Source organism: Pezoporus flaviventris, unplaced genomic scaffold, assembly GCF_033815535.1.
Source record: "Pezoporus flaviventris isolate CSIRO_AGI_PZ_B2104156 unplaced genomic scaffold, CSIRO_AGI_Pfla_v1 ptg000037l, whole genome shotgun sequence".
Lineage (NCBI taxonomy): Eukaryota > Metazoa > Chordata > Aves > Psittaciformes > Psittacidae > Pezoporus > Pezoporus flaviventris.
In genome coordinates this window covers 2,410,751-2,438,120 of record NW_026892585.1, presented here as the reverse complement: position 1 = coordinate 2,438,120, position 27,370 = coordinate 2,410,751, and the positions used below count along the sequence as shown (strand labels likewise).

Sequence of the window (27,370 nt, the reverse complement as noted above, 5' to 3'; positions counted from 1 at the left end):
CTGTTTTCTGAACAGCCAAATCCCTCTAATTCTGGCTAGTCTCCCAAACAGCCACCAGTGCAGTACCCCCTTTTAAAATATGGGTGCTGTATCAATAAAGCAAAAGGGACAATTGTCAAAAATTGCAATGAGCCTTTCCAGCAAAGCCATAAGGAATTATTATCTCTATAAAGTTTAATAGCAACTTTTATTCATGATGTATCTCTCAGACTCCAAGCTGAACCAGGCTGAAGATGCCACTTTGCAACTCTTCCAATTTAGCCAGGAGCTCCAAAACACGTATCAACACTATCAAAAGGAACTGTGTTTAAAATCTACACTGTTTCAAGTATGGTAGCTCTTGATGTAGTATTCTGGCTTTAGAGAAGATTACTATAAAACCTCATGGACCACTTATTAACATACAGACAACTTAGTCCAGGAAAGGTCACCAAACGGGTTTTTGGAACAAGATTGCCCCCTCAAGATTACACCAGTGAAGAATCTTCTTTTCACATATGTGAAAGACTGCAGGAGCTAAATGGTACCCAGTTAACATTTCTGAAGTTTCCTGGGACGGTGTCAATCAGCCTATGTGGAGGAGATCTAGTTCTTTCTTCAAAAAGAACATCTTCATGTAATTTCTTTTTAAGCCCACCACCCCCCAGCAATGCCCAGTAGAGACAAGATGAAAATAAGAACACATGCTTTTATTTTCAAATGATCTGCAAGAATAGTTGAGAATAAAATGGCACAAATTTGCATCTTGTGTAGGGCTACAGACATCTGAGAAATCTACCGTTTCTACTTTCATTTGTAAGAGGTCCAAGCATGCTATCATAGCATGAAATAAGCTTTTGAGCAAGAAAGTAGATGCTGCTGCAATAGCAGTTCCATATCAGTTCAGAAACAATACAACTGCTGAGGGAAGAAGAAAGTCTTTGCAGTCACAGAAAATCAACTCTCTCAAGCAGTAACTACACTACAGGGGCTGATAACTGATGATCCAGACAAGTTTCTGAGGTGTGCCTCAAATTTGTCTCAGAAACTAGCTCATTCAGGCTCTACCTATAAAAATGAACACTGATTAACCCAGTATCAACTGTAGATATATGGCTCATCATATCCAGAAATTACTTTAACATGATAGCCCAGATACTGGGTAACTCGAGAATGCCCAATCTAACATAAAAGTAACATGACATTATCCAACCAAAATAAGCAAGATGAATATATATATACACACTTCATTTTTAGAGAACCTACAAGTACTACTACATTGCTATTGCTTCAACTCAAGCACTTCCACCAGTGCTAATGTTAGGAATCAAACAGTAAACTAGAAGTTGGAACAACACACACTTACGAAGTAGTATCAGAGAGAAAAGATTACGCTGGCACTATTTCAATTTTCTTTTTTTTCTTATTATTCCAGAGATATTGTTACTATTATTATCAGAGAACACCCAAACAATACCCTAAACATTGATATAAATAAAGACCTAAACACACCTGCAACCAGCTGCCAAAATATCTTATCATTCAGACTGAAACCAACCATTTTACAGGTTTAGCATGTTGTAAAAAGGACTCAACCAACAGTTCTAAGACTCATCACTACATCAAATTGGAACATTCTTTCCCTCTCATGTTTTACAACAAGAAACTCCACATCTATTGTAAGGAATGCACAGTTACACTTGGGAAGTAATCCTTCCAAAATTTCTATCAAAACAGTTATGAATTCCAACCAATAACACTTACTGCACTTCAGTATTCAGGGGCTGTCTTCTCTTCCTCCTTGTCCCACAAAAAGAAAAGTTATTAAATATTAAAACAATAGTAGGCATATACCTCAAATAATCGCAGATCAGCCGGGACTCTGTCTCCAACTGACAGGCAGACTGTGTCACCTGGGACTAAATCTCTTGCAAGCGTGTGTTCTACCCGACCTTCTCGTACACTGGAGGTAAAAACACAAAGAGCAATAAGAATGTTTCCCCCCCCATTTTGCCTGAGAAAAGCATTCACACTGTTGACTACACACTGCAGTGTTACTAGTTTAATGAAGTATTGTTTCTAATTTGCTGCTTGTTTCTTAGACGTTGCACATTACTGACATCATTTGAAAGGTTCGGAGAAGAAACGATGTGGAGTAATTTTTTTACACTCACAAAACAATCTTTAAAATGAGCAAAAGCAAGCATGTTTTCTGTCAGCATAAAAACCTGATATAAAGGCAGTAAGTTCAGTAAAGTCTTTTTCATGCACTCATTTCACATTAAACTTTATATGACTTAATTTAGGAGAAAAGATGTGCGATTACATACCAGTGGCATTCTGGAGGCACAAGTTTACTAAGCTCTTCAAGAGATTTTTCTGATCTGTACTCCTGCAGAGACATTGAAAAAAATCAGATGGTATTTTTAAAACAGGCAAAAGTTAAGCCACAATGAAATACATCCACATCCACTGAAATTTACCTTACTAGTAGAGTTGTGTTAAAGTAATATTCCAACCTAAAGCATAAGAGATGCTCCTCAACAGTCCTGTATTAGGTACTTACAGCAAGTACAGTCCAAACAGTGAAAAATATTACAGATTTACCTAGAGGCATTTCTTCTGACAGAATAGCAGAGGTCCTTTGCATTCTCCATCAATATATTCAGGTCTTTGTAACACTTGTAGTAATGGTTCTGAACTCATGATTAAATTCTACAGTTTAACGAGTCAATGCCAAAAATACTGTGTTCGTGCTGTTTTATAAGAGAGCTAAGGTAACACAACTCATCTCTAAATCAATAAACAGATTACAGGATTAAGGTAACAAAGATATGAAACAAAGCAATTCTGGTTTAGGCACACACTGAGTAAAACTATTTACAGAATGAAATCAACTTTTTATGGCTTAGAAAATTAAAGACTATTTTTTTCTTAAATTTCTATACAAAACTGAAGCCACAGCTACATTTTCAAAACCTACGTTACATGAAGTTAAATACTTAAGCACTTCTGCACTGCTTATTCCGAGTGTTTCTTTACAAGTACTTTTTTATGGCTGAATATAATATCAATATAGATGCATAAATGTCAATGCAGTTAAAACAGGACAAATAAGGCACTTTAAAAAAAGGCACAAGACCTAGATGAAAGCACAGAGCATTTTACTCAACCATCCATAGTACAATGCATCAAGGCAGCTACTTCAGTCTGATAAATAGAAGAGTTTACATAAAAGCAATAATCTTATTTGGTCAACAGATGTCTTACCTGAACAAAGGCAACTGTAACAACAATGAGTATTGCCTGCAAGAAAACAAAAGCAGGTGAGATAAAACAATCCCAAATGGCCATGAAAGTAAATGACCCCATTTGCTTTTGCTCAGCCTTAGTTGTTACTACATATGTTAACAAATATGTATAACTACAGAATAGTAATAATAATAACCATGTAATATAATAACTACATACTACATTAAGAATCTCATTTGGAAACAGACCTTCTGATTATCAAAATCACTCCATATCCTTGTTACAAAAGCAAACCCGTTTTCTATTTACATCTGCTCTGGTGATGTTCAAGACTCAACAACCTGATTTTACTAGAAATAGTAACTAGATAGCAATTTTGAAGAAAGACTTCCTCTGCTTCATGTTTCTAAACAGTGAGCAACATACAGCAGTGGAGAGAGAACCATGACACGAACAGAGAAACTGGTCTGAAAGAAGAGTGACGGGTGTTTTCTGTGAACAAAACAAAGCTAGGAATAACATGTTAAGCGCTACAGAAAATTCCAGATGTGGTTCCATTCAAATAAGCAGATGACAGAAAGACTAAGAATGAACTGAAGATTAGGAGTCATAAAATATCCCAGCAAGGAGACCAAGCGAGGAACGAGACTCAAACTCTGCCCAAGATTCCCAAGGGAGACAGGACACCAAGTACCCTCCAAACAGCCAAGATACCAGAGATCTCAAACAAAACTTACAAAACCATAACATAACTTCCATTAATTAAGCCTTCAAAATGCACACAGCAGCTGCTAAAACATCAGATATTACCATTTTGCAAGAAAAAAAGCTTGAAGAACTCTTCACCAAATTGAGGACAAATCCAGTAAATCTGTCTTGTGATGCTAATGTTAGCCTCACTAACTGAAGAGTAGAAAAATCAGTATATGTATTCCATCTTTCCATGGAGCATTTCCATCACGGCTACATGTTTCTTTTGGAGGCAATGCATGCTATCTGACACAGCTTTGCACTCCCAGCCTCACATCAGTCTCTCGGCTTGCATCTATGCGCAACGGCTTGCCTCAAGAAGCCAATATCCTCCAAATGGAAAAAGGTATGGTTTGGGGTTTTTCCCCTTAATCTTCATCAGTTCCCAGTCCGGATCAAAACGTTTTCCTACAACTCTTGAGCACAACATATAGCATAGAAAAACTGCACTATCATCTGAAAATGAAGTGGAAATAAACGTTCCCTAGGTGATGTAGTGGGCATTACTAAGAATAAGACTAAATAGTAGGTCAGTAAGAAGTTAAACAAAAAGCACAACTGACAAACTCAACCCCACTTTTCCTTCATGTTTTAAGACACCTCTACCAATGTTCATGAGGCTGTTAAAGATTCCTTCTCAGGTTGTGGCACAGAATGAAGGAATTATTGTTCTCTTACTCTAACTGCCCTGTTCTTTTTTCATTGCCATGCTCAAGAGGGTTAGGAAAATAGACTTAAGGGCACTAAACAAGGAAAAAACATGAAATAATTCAGCTTTCAGTCACAACAATTAAACACCTTTCATAATACTGTAATTGGACCTTAGCGCAACTTAGGAACACAAACCATTCCAAGCTAACACTGTAAGTGAACACATGCAATTGTGAATTTGAATAAAGAAGCCACATAGTTTATCTTCCAAAGAAAATTATTCTAAAAGATGAGAGGGGTTAGGGGCCAACCTCCAGTTATCTATAGTTAGTTAGATAAGAATTCAACATAGAGAGTGTGGAGGTCAGCCAAGACAAAAAATAGCTAGAACCTGCCTCTGGCCATAGAGAAATCCCAGCTTTCAGTTATCACCTATCACCCCAAAATGGTCAAAGGAATTGTAACTTTCTTCTCTGTGACATCTGCAATGACAAATGTTTTGCAGTACTGTATTTGGTGTGTTGGTTTAGCGCCCTGTTTAACTGCAAACTTCTACCAAAAAGTAGAAATCATTCTACCTTCTATCTTCAGGTTACTTCTTCAAGTTTCAAAAGATTCCATCTTTAAAGTAAGTTCACAGAAGGATTATGCTGGTTTCAGTTTGAAATTAAAGCACGATTTGAAGACACACAGATGACACCAAAAACCTGTTCCTCTGAACAAATGACTAAAGATAGGCATTTCAACCAATGAGAGACTAAATATGCAAAATGCAGCCAGACAATTACTGATGTATTTTAATACACACTACTGCTACCAGTCAAGAAAAAAAAAATAATCTAGTCGCAAACAGATTTAATGACAGTATACAAATCAAATCCATTAATTATAATCAGGCGATCCCATCCCACACTGGCATTCATGGGATGTTCGAAGTGTGGTCATGCATTCTGAAGTGCTCCCAGAGAAGATGAAATTTTAGTTCCTTACCACAGTGATACTGACAGCATCATCAAACTGATGCATTACAACACTGATGACTGCAGATGCCAGGAGAAGCATAATAAGGGGATTTTTAAACTGCAATGAAACAGAACAACGATTCAGCAAGACTACTGACAGAAATGCCATTTTATCTACTTCTCAAAGCAGATCTGATCGATCTCTAAAGCATCCTATTCTAGAATTATTTCTAACCTAACAGTGCAAAGAAAATCTGATTCTGTACAGTTCAGATGTTTGAGAGGCCTGTTTTAAATAAAGACTTTGAATAGTCAGTATGTGATCTATAACAGGAAAAAAGGTTTCTTACATTTCTTGATTCACATTTTTAAGACAAAGAAAATTGTCTCCCATATTTGTTTATACTGCATTTTAAAATACAAAAAGCCTGAAATACATTATAAATGTCTGATGTAACAAGCTGATCCTGTTTCCCAGCAACCGATCACTATCAAGGCAGCAATATACTTCATAACTTTCAGTACATGATTTCTTGTTTTAGAAGACGCAAGTTTTCCTTTTAGATCCTATGCTTTCTTCAGACTAATACTGAAGGATCTTGCTTCTACATGGCAGCTGTTTGCTAACATGGTCTAAAAACCAAAAAAAAAAGTTACAAAACATTTCTATAATTACAGAACACTCTAAAAGCACAGGATAAGCACATTCAAAGCAAATATGTGCTTAAATCCTACCTACAACAGACTTCGATACATGCTTTAGAAGTGTTCTGATGCATCTGACTGATTTGCGACTGCACATAGGAAAATACAGCATTAATGCCGAAGGACAGCTAGTATGCGATGATGTTCCCACTGTTGTCATCAGCAGGGAGCTGAATATCCTTTTAGTCTCTGCCAAGTAAAACAGTTTCTCTACAATTAACCATCTATTCTCTACAATTAACCATCTATTAGTTCAGGGTCTCCTCTAGAACTTAACTGCACTGCTGCTCAGATCTAGATGCAGGAAACATTGTCTGAACTGTTTGACATTAAAGATTCATTAGAAGAACCTTCTGCGTGGAAATTTGCTGTAAATACTTCGTGTAGCATTGTAATTACCTTGTGTAGGCTGGGAGGAAGGAGTAACGCTTCCACACAATTCTGAAAAGCTTTGTGTGCCCACACGAGTGCATGCGTACGTGTGTGTACACATGTGTGAGTGATAAATCACATTGATAAAAAGACAATTCACACTTGCCTTTTGCCAGTTCTGCTTAACACAAGAATCAAGTCTGGCCCCACCTCAGTTCAAAGGCAGCAGGTTTGGGTTCCAAGATTTCCTCTGTCTAGCAAGTTACTCATACTTCATATTCCTTTTAACTATTTACCAACAGTCATAGGCATTTGCGTCTGACCTTAGTGCGATTCATGCTCAAGTCTTTGCCTACAGGGAACTTTATTCTGCTTATACAAGCCACAGGCTAGTTCTGAATGTTACCCTTTGGCTAGTTATGAACATACATTATAGAACAGATCATATGATTAAAGCACTGGCATACACCTAAATAAAAAGCTTTTTAAATTGGTAAATTAGTCTACAAGCTCCTATTATGCTAGTTTCCCTACTTTTATCAGAATATGCTCATGCACGTGAAACCTAAGTAAATCAAAATGAAAAGCAAAACTACTGACACATATTAAAGCCAAAAAAAGCAGAAAGGACAAAAAAATCTTAACCTGGGAAATGTATTTTTTCCACAGTGGTTCATCTTCACTAATATCGAATTCATTCCACCCATGGAAGGCCCGTCTATGACAAACTTCACAGTTTTTTAGGCCATTCTGAAGATTAGCCTATTAAAGCATGCAAAGAATAACAGTCAGCAATTACACTTATGAACAGTTATAAACTGCACTTCAAAATAAATTCCAACCCCAAACTATACAGCCTGAGACTATACAAATTTAGCAATATTAGAAATACAAGCCTGGTACTAATGTTAGTATGACAATAAAGCTAACCAGCTGCTATTCTAAAACTCAATTTGGCAGTACTTCAGCGATTCCAGTAGACATTCAAAGAAGAACTACAGAAGCAGATGCTGCTTCACATTTCTAAATGATTACTGGTCTTCCCTGCAGACAACTCTACAACTAGCCAAGCTGCAGCCATAATTCAGAGTCTTGAGGATTATGGCAGGAGTTAAGTTACTCAGCCAAATGACAGAAACAGTTCCAAAGTCTTGAGTTGTCAGTGACCAGTATTTATCGTGGTGCACTCCTCAAGCAGTCAAGCATACAGAAAATGAAAAAAGACCATTTATCATGAAAATTAACCCAGACTCAATGCTTCATAAATCTATCAATGGGTAGCTTTCTCAATCCTGTTTCTCCACTTAAAACGGAGGCTACCAAAATAAATTAAGGACATTAAGGATTCCTTAGAGAAACGGAAGCAACAGCAATGAAAAAGAGGCCAGAATTCTATAGGAAGATTTACTCTAGGGTTTTTATTACCAAAAAGCAATCTTCAAAGCATACAGAAACCCAAACGCTTTCAAGTTGAATCCCATCCCCCTCCAGATACGTGATTCTTTGGAAAATGTCAGAGGCTAGAGCATTTTGAGTAACAATCTGAAAACCAACCTTCTTTTAGAAGTAGAAAACAGCCAGCATCAAACTGCATGACAATGCCTACACTTTCAATGACAAGATCTGTCCTTAAGAAATACCAAATACATCGTTTGGTAACATCAGCACACTCTTAAGAGATACAAAAACCACTTACTTGCAGAATGCTTGCTACTTCATCAACTGGCAATTCACTTGCTTTTTTTGAAGACAGTACAGGAATCATTGTCTCATTGTCACCATCAGGGATTTTTTGAAGATGTGCAACCTAAGAAACAAAACCAAAGTCTGAAGGGAAGGAGAGCACTAGCATTTCATTTCAAAACACTCGAGTAATGCAGTATTAAGGTCATTAAAATGTTTGGGGTTTTTTGTAAGCATTGCACTTTAAAAAGTATCCACAATTCAGCTTATTTTCACACAGTACCACCTGGAATAATAAAAGAAAACACTGGATGTGCAACTGAGAACACTGATTTCTGTAATGATGTGTGCCATGATGGCAAAATCCTAACAGTTACATATATTCATAATCCTTTAGCTCATTATCATCAATACCTGGTCAGAAAGCAATCACTTCAGGTAAATTCCATTCCCTGCCCCTACTTTTCTACTCATTAACGAGGGCAGCCTAAATAGGCCTATTTACATTTTCTAGTATACGAAGAAAGGAGAAACAACATTAAGAAGACCTCAAACAAGAGCAGAGATGCAAGTGAAGTCATAAAACTTGACTACAGTAAAAAAGCTTCAAGTCAATGCTATGAAAAGTAATGGTTTCCTATCAATGTAGGAAGCTAAAGTTTCGTGAACTGCAGAACAGCACAACAGCAACACTGAGCACACAGCTCAGCACTGCTCTGATATTTAATGTAGTGTCAAGAGTTTCCACATTCCTGCTTATTTAATAAGCTGAACTGATACTTTCTTCCCCCAATACCATGCACACATACACCTTCTTCATTAACTGGAAGACACCTGACATGCAAACACACACTCCACAGAAATGGTTTTCCCATTACACTTGCACACAATTTTAGTTTTATGCTTTAAAAAATAATGATTGCCCTGTATAAAACTCCTCTTTGAATGCCGAGACTTAAAACATAAAGTACTTCAAGATGACAATACATTAAAAAAATTCCAGCATTTTTACACCCTAAAAAGGGTAGGACAACCTTCATTTTCCATACCACACGCTGCTTGCCATGTACTCAAACAGAATAGCTGATATTAATTCAGCTCAGTATTTGTTTTTCTATCTGCTTACCTAAATAGACTCCACAAAGGCTTCTTCCAGGGGCCCAAGGAAACAATGAACAAAGGTGAACGTGCTATGGTTGGAACTCCCATGCTTTTGCTTTCAAGAGAAAGCCTTGGGAACTCTACACTTGCCATGTAGCTCCTAGTGAAACAGTAAACCATCAAGACTTGCTCCTTCACTGTAGCTCTAAGAAATCAAGTCTAGAGACCAAGATGAGAGGCAGGGCAATATGGGGTAGTGTGTTTGAGCTCTTGAACCAGGGTATTATGCCAGACAAAAGAACTGCACCTTAGCTGCCCCACTCAGCTTTCTGTGGCCTGAAGCCAGTGGGACTGAGCAGCTGGGCTGCTGGAGCGCAGCTCATCAGGGGCCAAGCACGGGAGCTCAGATACGCTCTGCCACACTTTCACTCCAGTTCCCGTATTCTGTTATGCAAAAAAGATTTGTTTTGTTCTTTACCATCCTTTCCACGATGCATTTATGCAATTAAAAGAATTGGATAGTCTGTGATCAAATTTTTAAAGTACTACAAAATACGTGACTTAACTACACTCCATCGCTGGTTAGGTATTTATTGAAATCATAAGCATATACACTGCAGTAAGTCTTCTTTATAAAGGATGGTGAATATGCATTATTGTACAATATGTACATTTACAAAACAAGTTTCTTCCAAATGCTTTCCCATGTTTCAAATTATACAAGAAACTGAGGCAAAAAATATTTCAGACATGGCTCTACAAATAACAGATTCCTTCTCACCATTTTATGTATATTGATATTTTCACATATCTATTTATGTATATATGTGCATGTGTGTTTAAAAGAACCATCAGTTTCAACATCAGAAGAAAAACCAAATCCTGTCATGCAGACAGCTAGCCCTTGATTAAGCGTACCACCACTTTTACCAGCACCCATGAAGCACGTGATGCTCACAAGACTGAATCCCTAGCAAGAAACAGTTTCATTCAAATTCACCTACTCTGCAATTAACACATCTAGTGACAGCTGCTGGTAAGCCTACGCATACAAATCTATACTAAACCAAATCAATTCTCAGGAAACTGCCATTAGAAATTACGACTTTTCACACTTTAAATGATTATACTTTTATGTGGATATATATATATATTAACCTTCTGTTTCAGTTTTCTCAGACCACATTTTTCTAAGCCAAACATTCACCCAGGATTTTGCCACGATCTCCCCGCTTTGCTGAAACGCCCTACACAATGACTAGCTTCTATTCTTTCCTTTAATGTTTCCCATTCCAAGTACTAGCTTTTGATTTTTATTGCAAATAGATACCACATTCTTGCTATTAGCCACCAAACACCAGTTTAGGGCTGAAAACCATTAAGCCTAAGTGCTATTTCAAAACAAACCCAGAAACATATGCCTTTGACCAAGATGACTCCACATTCTCAACAAACATGCTTGAGCAACCCAGTCATCCCAGTAAGGGCACGCAGAGCTGAACTGACAGCCATTAAATTTTAGTGCTGAGAAAACCCTTTTTTTCCTACACCAACTGACACGGCTGCTAAACACAAATAACAATTCAAGAAAGGTATCTAACTGATCGTTTCTCTAATATTATCAATTGGGGCTTCAGAAAGTCTAATAAGCTTTTTAAGGGCATTTTCATAAGGTAAATATCCTCAAGCAGAAATGTTAAAAGTACTCTCAGAGATCATCAGCCTTTTCCAAATAAATCTCCATTAGCACAGAATTGTGCTACAAAGCTGATTTTGCCAATCTTTTTTGTGACAGGACTCAAAAATCCATTGATTTTTAGTATGCTTCCTTCACGTTACCTCCCACTTTTATGAAGAACACTGTGTACTGTATGCAATGAAAAGAAAAATAATCTGCAGAGAAAATCTGGTTACAGGATTAGAATAGGTAAAAACTCAAAGATCTTTTCATAGGCAGCTCCCTTCTCTAGAGTGGAATTATATACTGAGACAATTCTGGATGGATCCTAATCTAACTTCTCAAAAGCCTCTAGAATCTCTGTAGCTTACACTATTCTTGTAGTTAGCGAATAACAGTTTCAAACACCTATCACTTTGCCACAGTTACATTTAATTGCTTAGCCAATGAGATCCAGATCACTTTTCATCACTACCTTCCAAAATATTAAGTGGGCTGTGCCAAGCAATTTAGGAGGAAAAAAAGAAACGCTTGCTACATGCTGGAACACAATAACTATATTCAAGCAGATAATTCTGCCTTTTCTTTGTGCATTATTTCCACAAATCAAGAGGAAGATTACTTCTCTGATATCGCCAGCAAGTGCTCTACAGTCCTTTAGACTGCATACTGGAGATGTGGGCTTCTACAGCATCTTTTAGTGTACCCAACAAAGCTATCCCCAAAACCACAGTGTTCTGTATTAAATGAGTCAACCCAATAGTAAGCTGTCTTGGATGCCTTCCCACCCTATGGTGCAATTAATTTTCAAGCATCTACCAGCTGATACCTTAAAACACTTCAGTACTTTGTTGCAGGCCAAGTTTTTATACAGATAATTGGGGTAAGAAATGATACTGGTCTATGCAGCTATAACGGACGGGCAGAGAAGCATCACCACAGAAGCTTCTGAAGCTGTGACTACAGCTTCCCATTCCTCACTTGGAGCTAATCCTACCAAGGAACAAAGAAGCAGGATGTTAAGCAACAAAAATAGCTGCATCAGGAAGGCCTTTTCTCGGTCCACTTCCAATGTACACACCACCATTTCTAGGCCAAGAAATATGCATCAATCACACGACTATGGAACTGTGACCAAAGTGTGTTTATCAAAGTTAATACAAATTTGCCTGGAAGGCTTACACGACCAGAATTTCAGAGTTCCCTTCTGTTCTCTCTGAAGAAGAATGCAGTTAACTACTTCCCAGTAATGTGTACTGCTTCTACTTCCTCCTACACTACCAGAGTTTGCTTATCCTCTTTTTATCATTATCAATACCAAGTGTCAGCAACTTACCTCTACCATCTGGTTTCTCAGCTTACCAGTAGAGTCCATTATCCATCAGCAGGGCTCATGAACATTGCAGTACTTTCACAATTATTCTTAAGGGGAAATTTTAGCTCTGCTTGCTCAGAGAATGCAAATGGCAGGAACTACATTCACTGAGAGCAGTCTAAAAGTTTTGACCACCCTCGTAGTAAAACCTGTTTTCAGACAAAGCCTGTGACCAAAACCACGTTAGCTGATTAGCTACTATCAAGTCCTGTAGACATTATATGCAGTTTACTCAACTGATCTACAAGTGCAAAATACAAAGATGATGTAGAAGCAAAACTACAAAGAACAGTAAAAAAATCCCAATGAAATTGCAGTTGAGGAACTAAGAAATGCTGATTCTTTCTTCGAGAAGTTCCTTCAGAAACCTGAGACAGGAACACATCTGGATTTAAGGACTCTGCTCTCAGAAAGAATTGCTTACCCCACCATACAAGAAGTCTCCCTGGCTAACTACAGAGTTAGTACAGCTAGTTCTCAGGAAACACTGTGGCACAACTGATCCGTAAATAGATGACTGGAAGCACTGACTCAGCCTGCTTTCCAGTATTTGCCTTTTAGCCATACCTATCACTGTCGTCTGAACCTTCCCATCCATCTGAACTGATCAAGTCAGCCTGAACCTACGCATTACTCCCCTTATACTGAACCCCTTTCCAGCCAACTCCAGTACTACCAAATACCTTTCAACTTGTTTGTAGTGATCTACCTGTAAGAACACTACTGTATGAGCAATTAATGACCCATATCCAGGTATATGCCTCTATAGCATGGATACCATGTGATCACTACTGAATCATGCTGTGTGTAATCAATACTAAAATTAATGAATGCACACATAATTAATGCATAATCAATAAATGTGCATTTTTAATCTTAAGTGTATGTATAGTACATTGTCTTTTCCCCTTGGAAATATTACATGCACCTGCTCAGGAACTGCAGCTTTATTAATGAGATAGGATATTAAAACTTGCTGTCCCTTGGACAACATTCCAGACCCAGCTGCTATCAGTGACTGATGAAAATGTACTGTGAGCAAACCCCATAAGAGTACTAGTGAACTCAGAGCAGACAAGATCTACAGTAAGCCGTGCCCTGACCAGAGATCCATCTAAAGCTGTATCATCTGTGGGTTCCCAGCATCAGAAAGGACATACGATTTTATACCTTGCCATCACCTCTTCTGAGTTATGAATACTGATTGGCCTGGCAAGTGTTTGTGCCTTTCTCATTGGGATCCCAAAAGAATCAGCACCTCCTCACCCACCATAAGAATTAGATTACGTTTTCTGTCTACCATCCCCACACTTTAAAAAGCAACAGAACAAAAAGGTGTTTCACTGAATACAAAACAGACTGAAACTTACAAGCTTCTCATTTCCCGAGATGCTCTGCATGATCAAATCATATGTAATACATACAGAAAGGTTTAGAAAGCTCAGATCTTACTAAACATGTTCTGCTCTAGCTCTGTACAGTTCAGAGCCAGGATGGCACGTGTGGAGGGGGTAACAGCAGACAGATAACTACTGTAGACATTTGTGCCCACAGTAACACAAAATACCAAGTGTTTACCTTTTCTGCACTGTCTGGCATCCTGAAAACACACAGGGCTAGAGACCAACTAGATGTCAGTGGACAGAGGTCTGAGCCTCTGCGTGTATGCACATGGACTTTGGAAACAGCTCCTGACAGGCAAAGACTTGGCTGTGAAAGGTATATTTAAGTAAAAGACTCCACCCAGAATTAAAGTAACCCTCTTTTTCAGTATGAAGCATCAGTGCGAAGCCTTCCCCTACTCATTATGACATTGTGGCTAGAGGTTTTGGAGATGCAGATCTTCAACCATCCTACTATCTTCAGACTCTCCATGAAATCGGTCATTGCTCAGCACCATGCCTGTGATTCCAGAGTCACTTTCTAACAACGTCCTCAAAAACATCTATTTCACTAGCTCTTTCTGCCATCTTTGTCTCCCCCATTTGTCTAGAAGTCAGCATGTTCCCTTGTCCCAGCCACAGAACAACGACCAAGGGATCACAAGACCCAGCAAAAAGCCAAGCCAAAGAAAAAAGTACTGAGCATGCTCAACAGTTAGAGTACGTCCTAGACTAACTTCACATTCAGGAGCAAACCCTAGATGCACGTAAGGATTCCAGAAGCAGAGACAGAGAAGAGCATACAATGAGCCCTCAGACCATTCTAGACCCAGCAATGCCCAATGTGGTTGTGACCATCACGCAACTTCCTCATGGAATTTCTCCAGGTTTTAACAGGAATTAAATCCCCAGAGAAATTCATCAGTTACGTTAACTGAAGAAGCAGGTGAGAGTAGGTGAACGTGGTAGATAGAGATTTAATAAAACAAATAAAAATCAATGCAATGAGTTTACAAACTATAAATGGAGTCAAGCTAGAAAGTTACTTTCATTAAGTAAATTCTATTTTTTAACATCTTATGCTTGGTTTACGACCAAATTTAGCTATACTTCAAAGATGTGCATAAAATTGGAAGTTACATACAGGAAGTCTTCATCTATACAGACCACACTGACAGAGTTGTGCGTACCTCACATGATTGTATCACAAAGACCAATTACTTCCTGTATTCTCAACTAGCAAATTCTCTAATGAGCCTCAAACCCCTGTAAATTTAGACATGGAAAATACTCATACTGTGACTGACCAATAAGCCCCTATACCAGAAGGCCCAGAAGAGATGGGCAAGGGTGATGCTCCCATGAAGCTCAGAGCATAATGTACGGTGTGACTAACTACAGCTATTGCAAAGAGGCTAACTTCACCTCAGCCCAAGGAGGACTGGAGGGTGTCCTTCAGATACACACATTTGATATTAAACCATTACACCCTCCATACGTGGATTATCTAAAAGAACCTGGTCAGAGAGCATTGTACTCTGAAAAACAACCTTATGGAAAATAATGCTGCTTTCTTAGAGCAACAAGTGCCAAACACTCACTCAACACACCCATGAGCAATTTGCAGCAAGAATATTTTCCCTGCAGCTGCACAGAGCTGCCCCTTTCCACCCCCAGAAGGTTGAAGTCTGCAGACTAATGAGGCACTTGTTTTCTACCAGGCACTATTTGCTCAGGGTAAGAGATATTTTCTGAAGGCTTTGAGCTCACTGTCTACTACCTTCATTTGAATGGACTCCTTTGGTAAAGCGTGATGATTTTTCACGTCTGGGGGAATGGTTGCAGCAGCCCCTGTATTTTACTATTCAAAGAGATTTGTTCCTATTCAATGGTATTTTTCAAGTTTTACCAGAAGTCCCCACATCAAAGGAAGTGCACACAGAAAAGTTCTGTCTCTAAAAAAAGCCAGAAGGAAATAGAAATACCAATTTGCATTAATGAGTTCTACTTGCAGAGTAATTTCTATCCTGGAAGGTCACATAATTTCAGCACCTTGCTATTGTGCGTTATCTTGTCAGACTTTACAGAAAAAGGGTGAGATTCAATCTGGCACAGACACAACCCATTAACCAAAGAAACAGAAATACCCACTTTATGAGAACAACCTGCTAAGCTGCCCCAAAAGCCTGAAAAAAACCTGCCTTGTATTCCAGTGCAATTTCACCAGTGCTTAGGACTTCCACTATGACCAACAACCAGCCACTGGGTAGAGGTGTACTCCTTGGTATACAACACCTCTGTGTTTCTGACCAACTAAGAAGCTGAAATCTGAACAGTGGCAACAACCATCTTAAATTCCAAGGTTTGCCCAAACTTAAAAGTTGTAAAATATCAACTATCCCCAACTCTATCTAGTTCACGCAGCATAATAAAGACTAAGATGCTCCCTTTAACATCCATCTTATTAACTCCACAGTAGTCTATAAAACTTGAGAACTATTTTAAATGCTTCTAAGAAAACAATTCTCTGAGAAACACATTCCACAGCCCCAAATACCTCCACAACCTCCACAAACTTTTAGGATGTTCCACTATGTCATCTTTAAAAAGAACTAGAAGGGAAAATAGAACATACAGTTCAATTGAGGGTACCAGCACAACAGTAAAGCTGGGCAATTTTCTGCAATCACTGCATATACCATATGGTTATCTTGCAAGCCATGTGAATGACAACTGCCTGCTCTCTAGCTAGAAAATATATACACAAACAATGATACTTTAGTGTGACTGCAGTACTGTAGATCATAAGAACCACCCAACACCACTTCATTTTCCTTTAGCCCATTTATATAGTATACAGTTGAAACAAGAATGCCAAACATTCAAACTTTGTATTCAATCACTACAAAAGATTTACCATTTAGAGCATTTCTGTATACTTTGGAGGATGTACTACGATCAGCCTAAAGCCTGGTTGCCAAAAGGTGAGCATCAGGGTTACCAAGAATGCACTGCAAACACATCAAACCAATCCGTATTTGCTTGGCCAGAACATTCAGCTTTGATTCTTCCTGTTCAAAAAATCTCCTGGAACAGTGGAAATGTCTGCTTGAACATTTCTCACATTTGTCATTACCTATTCATCAGGAAAACAAAATGAGCAGAATCCTAAGCACAGACTAAAATGATCCAATCAATGCTAGTGCCCTGATGAAAGCACAGTGTATGTATAATAGCACTGGGTCAGTTGAGAAACTCCTCATCCATGAAAGAGAGCACTGATGGCCACCTCTCACTTGACTCCAAATAGCACACAGCTCTGCTTAAATCCCAATTCACATGAAGCCTTTAAGAAGTTGAAGGCCAAAAGAACTTTGCTTCTATGTATCAGTCATTTATCTTGCTGGAGAGTCGCTAGAAGAGAACATTTAAGCTTTTGGCTCCTCTCCAATAGTCTGCTTCTGTCCCGTAACATTCTGAAGTGCTGAGCTTCTCAAAATTAAGGATGGCACTTGAACAGCAATCACTAATAAAGAATTTTAGCACCTTCTGCTGCACTACTTATGAAGCTGTAACATGCGCAGACTTAGTTGACGTATAATTGTATTAAGAAAACATATCAATATGTATTTGTTTAAAATAACGAATGAAACTCCAAGACCCAATAATTGATGATATCCTCGTAGCAAAGCAGTTATTTCATAATGTGACAAAATAAATTTCCAATTAAAATAAAAACAGCTCAAACTTACAGTTTACAACAGTTCTCGGGACCAAGCTAGTGTCAGTGCCAATTTAAATGCAAACATAACACACCGCATAATTACTCTACTTCTGGTAGTAAGCTTTCTTATCATTAGTACCAAGAAAGCAGCAAGACTGTATTCACCAAGGGGTTCTTTTTGGTGAATTATGTATGCAGAAAGAAGCACTGCAAAAATTTTGCACTTAAAGTATTTGTAAGCGAATTCTCTAGACTGCATCTGCTAACCCACTACCCGTTTTATCCCTTCCAGTTGTTGAGAGTAAAATGGTTACAAAACAAACAGCTAGAAACAGATGCCTGTCCCAAATTCATACCGCACTGTATTTCATTTTCCTTCTCTGCTCTGCACTATCTATTACTTCTAGCTTCTATAAACCACACTGCAATTGCCAGCTTTATCACCTGTTGTCAATTAAATATCACCTGATCTCCTTCACCAACTCAAAAGCAGGTCTCAATCAAAATCTACTTATTAATTTTACTCTTGCAAAATTCCACTGTGGCAGTACATGGGTGAATTTACATTGAACTGAAACTATGATTACATAAAGAACTGAGTCAAGTTAATGGCCTGCTTATGCTAAAAGGAGATCTTGCTCCTTTGTCCTTCACTGCTTTCAACATCAACTGGATGCTTCACGAGCCCATTCAACTACCTAATTCAACAGAAAGCCGTCCAACAGGGGGCAAGGGGAAAGAAGGGCTGGGCTAACTTGCCTGGCAGCCAACACCTACAGCAGGAACACAGCTAAGAGCTGGAACTTCTTGCAGCAGTAATGAGACCATTTCATTCAGTCCTATAGAAGAGCATCCCAAGATCACCACATACTTGCCACTGTCCACCAAAAAAAAGCAAGCAAAAATATTTTCTGGGGAAGAAAAGGGGAAAGCGAAGTCTTGAACCATCTAATGGTCCATCAACCAGGCAAACAGACTAAAAGATGACACTGGCCAATTAGAAAATAAATCTATGCTTCTAATGCAAGAGAAGTGCTATGTTAACTTAGTGGTTATTTAAGTTATCAAAGCACTGCTAAAAGACAGGAAGGTATCTACTAGAGCTGGTCTTTACTGAAGACCCTCCACTTAAAGTTTCTCACCTTATCCTCCAAGTTAAACAGAAGAGATGCAGATGCGACCTTTTTGCATAAGTGAAAGGTATTGGGTTCTAATTAATTTTCTGCAAGCCACAGATAGGTAAGAAACAGTACTCAAGGAGTATCAAAATTCTTGTTTCACCTATTAGTTTATTAAGAAATCCTCTACCTGTAAAAGGTACATAAACTGCTGTGATAACACCAAGTCAGTCCACTTTGGATTTCCTAACTTTTTTCCATCACACATTTCATTCTGATTGCTTTGGATATTACTTTCATGAACAACTGATGATGCCATTCTGGAACACTTTAAATTGCTTTCAAGTCACTGCTGCCGCAGGCATCCCTTCCCCCTCTGTTGTCTCCTGCATGTACCCACACTCACCCCTTTGTCAGTATTTACAGCTGGCTAATCCATGATGAGCCAGCCCAGGGTGCTAAACTCACTGTTCCCAGACAAGAAAATCTATTCACTGATCTTCAATCTGTTAAATTTAGGAACTAAGCCCATTTTCACCATTTAAGAAAAACACCCATGAAATTCATTAGGAAAACTCAATTGCTCTTCAAGCACATGACAAACAAAAACTACTCATTTGTCACCTCAGGATTATGTGAAGTATTAAAGCCTCTTTTTCATAGAAAAAGGAAATCTTGACTTATAAATCACTACGTACCCAGTTGTCAAAATTATCTTGAAATTACTACTGACAGACTAGAGGCTGAAGTTGTCTTTGAAGATTAGCTGAAATGAACTAGGACTCAAAACAATGAAGGTTAAGGATGGTTTCAGAATCATCATGTCATGTTTTTATTACTTAAAGTAAGTCTGGGCTGAGTTTCTGTACCAACCTGCTACATGATATTTGGAAGATCTCTTTTGGTTTATGGGTGGGAAAATGTTACTCTGACCTCTTCTATTAAACACTTAATGATCTGAAAACAAATGCTATAGAAGGCCTTGGTAACAAATAGTACTCCTATTTAACAAGTTGTATTTGTAACCATAGTCTGCCCTCAGAGCAGAGAAGCTCAAAGTTGATGTAACCTAGACCGTATTCTTTATTTTTCTACAAAAAGGCAGCCTTCTACAAGACAATCCTCGTTAGAACAAAGAGCCTGTCATGACCCAAAAGATCACCTGAAAAAAGGAAGAAAACAACCTCAGACTACAATTACTGAAGATTTGTTAAAATGGCCCAAGGGCATTAGTGGAGAGATCCAAAAACTACAGAGCCCAGTTTGCACTCACAGTTATGGTTTGTCTATACAAGTCCTCTTAACTTCCTACAGATCAAGAGAAAGCTCTGCTTGTGGAAAGAAGTCACAAATTGGATATAAGAAGGAAATTCTTTCCTGTTAGGGTGCTGAGGCACTGGAATGGGTTGCCCAGGGAGGTGTGAATGCTCCATCCCTGGCGGTGTTCAAGACGAGGCTGGATGAGGCCTTGGGTGATATGATTTACCGTAAGGTGTCCCTGCCCACAGCAGGGGGTTGAAACTAGATGATCTTAAGGTCCTTTCCAACCCTAACTATTCTATGATTCTATGATTCTATTCTATGATTCTAAATTTCTACCTTTCCAAACAGAAACACAAACATTGTTCCTCTAAGTCATAGCTTTACTGAGGTCAGCAGAAGTCTTCCTATGATGAGAAATTTTCTCTTCCCCATTACCATAAGATACATGATTTTTTTGCGGAAGTTTAAACATCTCAACACAAGAGACAGGAACCACAAAGTCTTGGGACAAACGATTCATTAGCTTAGAGTAAACATACAATATTCCTTACGAATACTGAATCAACACAGGGAAACATCAGTTTTCCAAACATCACTTCCCAATCTTGAATATTCATCTAAATAAGGGGTTGGGGGAGGAGAAAACAACTGCCACCTCTTGCTCAACACCCAAACCAAAGAGCTTTTTCAAACACAAACTTGCAAAACAAAGCAAAAAAGTTTAAAGATATTCTAACTGCAATCTGTACTCTACAAGATGACACAGATTCTTCACCCGTCTCTTGACGAAGATACATTCATCCTCTCAAGAGTGATGGAAAGTTCTAATATGAAAGCTGGTAGTGTCTGGCTGTCTCCGAATGTCAAAAGGCTAAAAGAAAACCCCAAATTGCTCAGAAATACCAAGAACACCAAAACAGACAGACTGTTGTAAATATATGTGCCTGTCTGGAGACTGAATTATGAGATAGGGGGGTGGGGGAGTGGAAAGAGTGGAGAAGTAATACAAATGGTAAGAGAATTAAGTCTTTTTAATGATACTGAAGTTTAACTTTTCTCCTACCCCCAGGAGCCTCCTCTGTTTTGAAAGCCCCAATAAACCACAGCATTTAATTCTACCTTTGAAATATGTGTCTGACCATCTTTTAAGAAGTATTTTTGGTTACTTTCATCATACAAATATTACTAATTTTTAAACATAATTTATTTATCCTGTAAGAAACTGAAGAAATGACATCTTTGTGCTGCCAGCATTCAGAAAAATCAGAAGGGGCTATACCATCATGCATGCAGTTAATTATAAACTACATCTCTGATACACTATTTATTTGGTAATAGAACTAAAAGGCATTAAAAGCCTTCTTGCCATTTTGGCTTTAGCACACGAGTGTCAGACAGCTACTTCCCCTCCACTGTATTTTTATTCAGTGTTCAAGGCCAGGTTGGACAGAGCCTTGGGCAACATGCTCTAGTGTGAGGTGTCCCTGCCCATGGAAGGGGGTTGGAACTGGGTGATCTTGAGGTCCTTTCCAACCCAAACCATTCTATGATTCTATTCAATGGTGCTCTATCCACTTTCCTTCCCTCACCCCCAGTGCTGCCCATTCAAAAACCTTTTACTTGCAATACAGTGACTGAAATGCAAAGGCACTAAAACTACTTCTATCAGCTATCTAACCTCTCAAAACAAAGATCAATCTTCTAGAGAGGCTCCCCCACACTCCAAACTTCCCTCTATCTAAGAGTTTCATGTTCTTGATCACAAATATTCAGTTGAAAGACACGATCAACAGAATTAAGAAAGTTCTAATGTTATTTTAACATTAAGAAAAAGAGTTTTGATATGCCAGATTATGATAACCCAACCAGTTTTCAACATAGGCCGGACTTCACCATCACTTCTAGTCATGGAAGACAGCCATATTTCAGAATGGAACAATATCCACCCATAGAAAATACTTTAGTTAGTCTACCAGGCACACTCAATCCAGTTCTTCATTCAAGTCAAACTATTAGAAAAGCAACTCTCTCCAGAATGGGGTAAGAGGAAAAGGAGCTTTTAGGTTTCACATAACAACCTACAGAAGAGGAAATCCAGCTGCCACCTAGAAAAATCCATCCAATATCTTCAAAGAATACTGATGACACAAAGGGAGTGGGGAGAATCAACAGGTTTTCTTCTTATATGCATTATGTGTATTAACGAATAATACATTTCACCGATTTTTGACACCAAGAGTGAAAACAGAATGGGGGGAGGAGGAATTAAGCTCACAGTCACTATCACCAATGCAAAGGGGCTTTCAAGGTTTCCAGAGTATAAACTGAAGACCAACATGGAAAAAGTGAAACAATTCCCAGGATTAAGTAATTTCCAAACTAGACAGGAAGATGAAAGCATAGGAGAGCTTACAACTTCATACCAGATCTTACACGCAGTAGAACTCAAAATTTCAGCGCCCCTTGTTAATTAAATAGTGCCCAAGAGAGCGAAGTAAAGTAATTTTTAAGAACACAAAATAAGCACAAAAATATTTCAGTACAAAACACAACACTTCCCAATTTCACCCTGAAAGATAAAACTCAGTAAAACCATACAATCTAAGCAAATACCAAGCTCAGAAGCCCGTCTAAATAGAGTATGTCTATTCCAAACCCACAGAGCGCTAGAACACACAAGGATATGCTGCGTATCTGCCAGGACAGAGCAAAACTGACTATTATCTCGACAAGCAGCAGCACAAATGAAGAAAAGCAATGGTCCTACAAGTCTTAAACCACAAAGCGCAGAGCAAAACTCCTACCACGAGATTAACACAGGACAGCAACCCTGCAGCCCCCTGGAACAGTAAAACATACACACGCACCAGTAGGAACTGTCACCAAATTGCATGCACAAATCCTCAGTGACTCTGATGAGACCTTTACCTTCATTTTCCATCGAAAGCCGACTTGAGTCGATAGTTACAAAAGTCTTTAGCAACAGCAGCACTGGAGCGGGAGCTGAAAGGTGAAGACAGAGATGCCCCAAGATCCCAGGCAATCACACTGCTCCCTTCGCCCCCACCTGCAGCAACATCTGCAAGGGAAACATCTGCGCTAGGAGAGGAAAAACAAAAAGACCAGAAACTAAAAATAACAGCCCCGCAGCAGCCGAACCCCGTGAGTCTGCACCGCCTTTCCACACACGCCAGCGCGGAGCAGCCGCACGCATCCATGGAGCCCGCAGAGCTGTCAGCAGCCACCAAGGATTAGGATTAGTTGCCCGGCATCTACAGCAACACAGAGCACTGCCGCCGCCTCCCCCCAACAGCCTCGTCCCGCCCGGGGAGGGGCTCCGCACGGAACGAACGCCCCGCACCTAAAAATAAACGCTCACCCCAAGTAACACCGCTGCCCCCCGCGCCCTGCCCGCGCCGCCTCCCCTCAGCGCCCGGCCGAAGCGGAGCAGCGAGGAAAGCGGCGGCTCGGCGACCCCCGCCCCGCGGCTCCCTCAGCAGCCGCCCCGGCCCCGCCCGCTCACCCTATGGCGCAGGCCGCCGCGGGAAGCAGGGCGCTGGCGGAGGTGTGAAGGGGGGGGGAGAGGCGCAAGCAGCAGCTCTGTAGCCGCTGCCTCGGCCCTGCCGCCTCGCCGCTCACCTCCGTGGCTCGGGACCACGACGACGGCGGCGACAGAGCCGGCGGCACGGCCGCATCCCGCTCCGCTCACTTCCGCGGGCGGCGGGAGAGGCAGCGGACGGGGCGGGGCACGGCAGCGGAAGGAAGGGCGGGCGGGCGGGCAGACGGCGCCGCCACCGTCAGCCCTCCACCGCCACCATCACCTGCGCCCCAATGCTCCCTTCTCCCCACAGCGGAGGGCGGGAGGCAGCTCCCTGTGCCCTGTCCTTTATCCCCAGCTCGGGACCCCAGCGTTTAAACGCCCCAGGCACCGCGGAGGTCTCCTCCCCTCCCTCCCGGTTACCCCGGCCGTTAAGCGGTGTGAGCAGTTACCTTGGCGGGCTTTACGTCCGCTCACCCCAAGCGGACCCGCCCGGGCCGTGCCCTCGGCCCTGCCGGCCTCTGCGCTGGGACTGGAGGCAAGAGTGGGCCCATGGCGCCGGCCGTGGGGGAGCAGTGCCCTAAGACCTGCTGCTGCAGGGCCGCCGTGCTGCCTGTCTGCGGAGCTGTGCATGGATGGAATGGAACGAGCGTGGAACGTGCAGAGTAGTTGCTGGGTTTACAATACAGCCACACTCGTTTCACCATCAAGTTATATTCTTTCAAATGTCAGCCAAAAACAGAACCCCGACTCAATACAAACTCTTAAACACCGAAAGTGGCTACTTTTGAAACCCCTTTTTAGCTACCAATCCAACCGCTCATCTCACTAGTTAGGTATTGGGGTGGAAAAAAATGCTTTACCAATTCCATTGTGTTTAGCTAGCCACCAAAGGAATGTTATTTGAAACTACAGGTGCAGTGCTGAGCTCTGATGCTGGGGAAGTCTTTAAATAAAAGTGGTTTCCACTGAGATAATAAATGTTACATTTAAGGTATGATACAGGAGCAAGGATAAAATGCCTTTTGACTTCCAAGGTCAAAATGTAATGGTGACATGCTAATTGTAGGCTTTACACCCTATGTCTAAAGAAGCATGACAACATGGTCCGAGAAGTACAATTACACTGACATTGCCTTGGCTTTGCTTTCCTTAAGCAGCAGCAGAAACCAGTTCATAAGAAGCATTTGACGGAACTAAATTTGAAGCATTTTAATGGAATCTCCCAACCCATAATAGCATGGCTCTTGAATCCCTCTGCTAAACAAGGTAAAGTTAAAGAGCATACTTGCTTCTTTTGAAGCTCTTGAAGATAAATCTGCTTGAGTGCTAGAATAATATAGATTTGTCAGTATGTTTTGAGACATAAAGCAGAGTTCCAAGTGCTGCTTTAAAGCAGATATTTGCATTCAGGAAAATAAGATGACAACAAGCAGGTTAATTGTTTTGAGGATGCTTTATGCACGGTTTCTGACCTGTCCTATATAGTTGCCTTGTTACTTGAATATCTCCATGGTTACTCTTTGAAATACCCCACTCCAAGCAGGTAGCACTGTCACTGGAGCAATGACTTTTCCCCAAGACACTGCTTACGTTAACTTGTTTGTAAGGGAAGCCAAGAACCGTGTTGAGCTATTGTGAGGCTAGTTATGATGCCTCAACTTCAACACAAAACTGATGCAGAAAACAGTTATTCTGTTAAAAACAGGTAGCTCTTGCTTTCAATATCAGATGTTACTATTAAAGATGAAAAAGTTACGTCAATATTTTCATGAAGACAAAACCACAAAGGCTGTAGGCCCTAACACTGTTTACATCCATAGAATATCTGAACTACTTTACTTGTGAAGAGTTTTGGGGAGAAAATTGGGTGTTCTTGAACACTGTTAACTTATTCGCAACTAGACCCATTAAGGTCTCAATATCTGTGATGAAGTCTGCCTGCTAAGAGACATCCTGTGTTCATGTGTCTTAAAAGAGGAGAAAAAAGTCAAAAGCAAGCCCTACTGTATAGTGACAGCTGAAAAATCTTCATCTCTGGAGCTTGATCTCTTTACACCAATCATACACAGCTGGAATGCTGCCAGGCAGCTGGGAAGTGCCTCTTCTGCATTATACCAGGACTGTATCCATCCCTGAAGATCATATTGCTGCTTCTGCCATACTCTACACCTACAAACAGTAGCTGTTTAATAAACAATGCTCAAAGTATTTTATCTCCATCTGCTGTTAAATATTGCTGCTTAAAAAATCCCGACCTTAATGTGAGCTTGATACACAAGAGTGTATGAGGACAGCATTAGTATCTTCAGGAAGCCTCGTTAAAGAGTGTGGCAAAGGCATTATTTGGCAAACCAAAGGAACATTATTAGAATATGACTGTGGAGATGAAGTCTGAAATTAAAGAAAAGGGCTTTGCTTACAGGAACCAGTTGTAGCCAGCTGTACTCACAAATTAGAATCATAGAACAGTTTGGGTTGGAAAGCACCTGAAGATCATCCAGTTCCAACCCCCTGCCATGGGCAGGGACACCTCACACTAAACCATGCCACCCAAGGCTCTGTCCAGCCTGGCCTTGAACACCGCCAGGGATGGAGCATTCACAGCTTCCCTGGTTGTGGGGAATAGTCCTGTTAGAACAGGATTTGGTTTACCTTTTTTAATCTTGTAAAAAAACCTTGCAGTTAAATGCTCCTCTGAATAAATAGCCAATGAGCAAACCTGTCTAGCCACAAGAGAATAACTGCAGTAAAAATACATACGTGAATTAGAAGAACATACACAAATTCAAATGTGCAAGGGGAAACCATCTCTGGACTTCACATAAACAGTAGTTGAAAGGATATGCAATAGTGATGGGTATTTGGGGAAAAAAGACTGGATGTTGTTAGATCACCAGTTTTCTCTTTTCTAGTTCAGAGACCTGGAAAAAAAAAACCTAAAAAAGCAAGTCAACCTGCTGATACTAGGTTTGTATTTAGGAGGACAAAGTTTCATGAGTGCTCAATGTCAGCTTAAGCAGCCCCCAGCCCCAGGTGTTCTCCTTCTCTTGGTGTGTTGTCAGGTTTAAATGCCACATAACACGATCCTAATCTTCTGCATCAAGAAGAGTTCCTGTCATCCTGTCAACCCCAGCACCCCCATCCTTTACCCCACAGACTTCTCCTCTTTGCCTCCTGTTGATGCCCAAGTCAGACCTTGCCTTCTACGAGTGGCTGTCAGCAGCAGGGAGGCACCAGGTTATCTCAGAATCACTGCTTCAGACTGACAAAGCACTGAAATCGATGTGGAACTGATAGACATCTTGAATAACCCAGCAAATCAGTAAATAGAGACTGCTCTGAACCAGGAGTGGTTATTCTGCCACAGCCAACATGGTGGAAGGGGTGTGAGGAGCACAGAAAGGTACTGCAGCTCTCAGTACTTTCTGTGCTCCTCTAGGCATTGAGGGCTGGAAACCAGTGATCTGATCAAAGGGTTTGGTTGGTTGGTTGGTTTTAACAGTCAGCTGTACAAAAAGCATAGTTAGCTCCTGTGTGAATCTAAAGGCAACCCAAAAGTTGCTTTCAGTTGCCCTTCTACTTCAGAAGACTTAAGGGCCTCTGGAAGGCTTGGAAAAATTAGAAGATAATAAATACGTGACATTGCAGGTAGTACCATTGATCAATTGGAAGAGAAGAACGGAGAATTTGGTCTGATGGCATTGAACAGATAGCCCCTAACCTGCAGCATGGTTATATGCAAGCTTAACTTCAAGTTTAGAATCTTAGAATCATAGAATAGTTAGGGTTGGAAAGGACCTTAAGATATCTAGTTCCAACCCTGCCATGGGCAGT

At 40.2% G+C, this 27,370-nt stretch overlaps 1 protein-coding gene across 6 annotated transcripts in view; it reads right to left on the bottom strand.

Moving 5' to 3' along the window:
• Nucleotides 1-27,370, bottom strand: part of ATP2C1 (ATPase secretory pathway Ca2+ transporting 1) — a 64,143-nt gene that overhangs the window by 24,867 nt on the left and 11,906 nt on the right. For 2 of the 6 annotated variants that reach the window (XM_061464478.1, XM_061464482.1), the window contains exons 2-7: nucleotides 8,368-8,478; nucleotides 7,317-7,433; nucleotides 5,623-5,712; nucleotides 3,250-3,285; nucleotides 2,310-2,371; nucleotides 1,834-1,942 (exon numbers count right to left, since the gene is read on the bottom strand). In XM_061464478.1, coding sequence (XP_061320462.1) covers nucleotides 1,834-1,942; nucleotides 2,310-2,371; nucleotides 3,250-3,285; nucleotides 5,623-5,712; nucleotides 7,317-7,433; nucleotides 8,368-8,478 — 525 coding nt within the window. The other 4 variants (XM_061464480.1, XM_061464479.1, XM_061464481.1 and 1 more) reach the window with 4 other exon arrangements.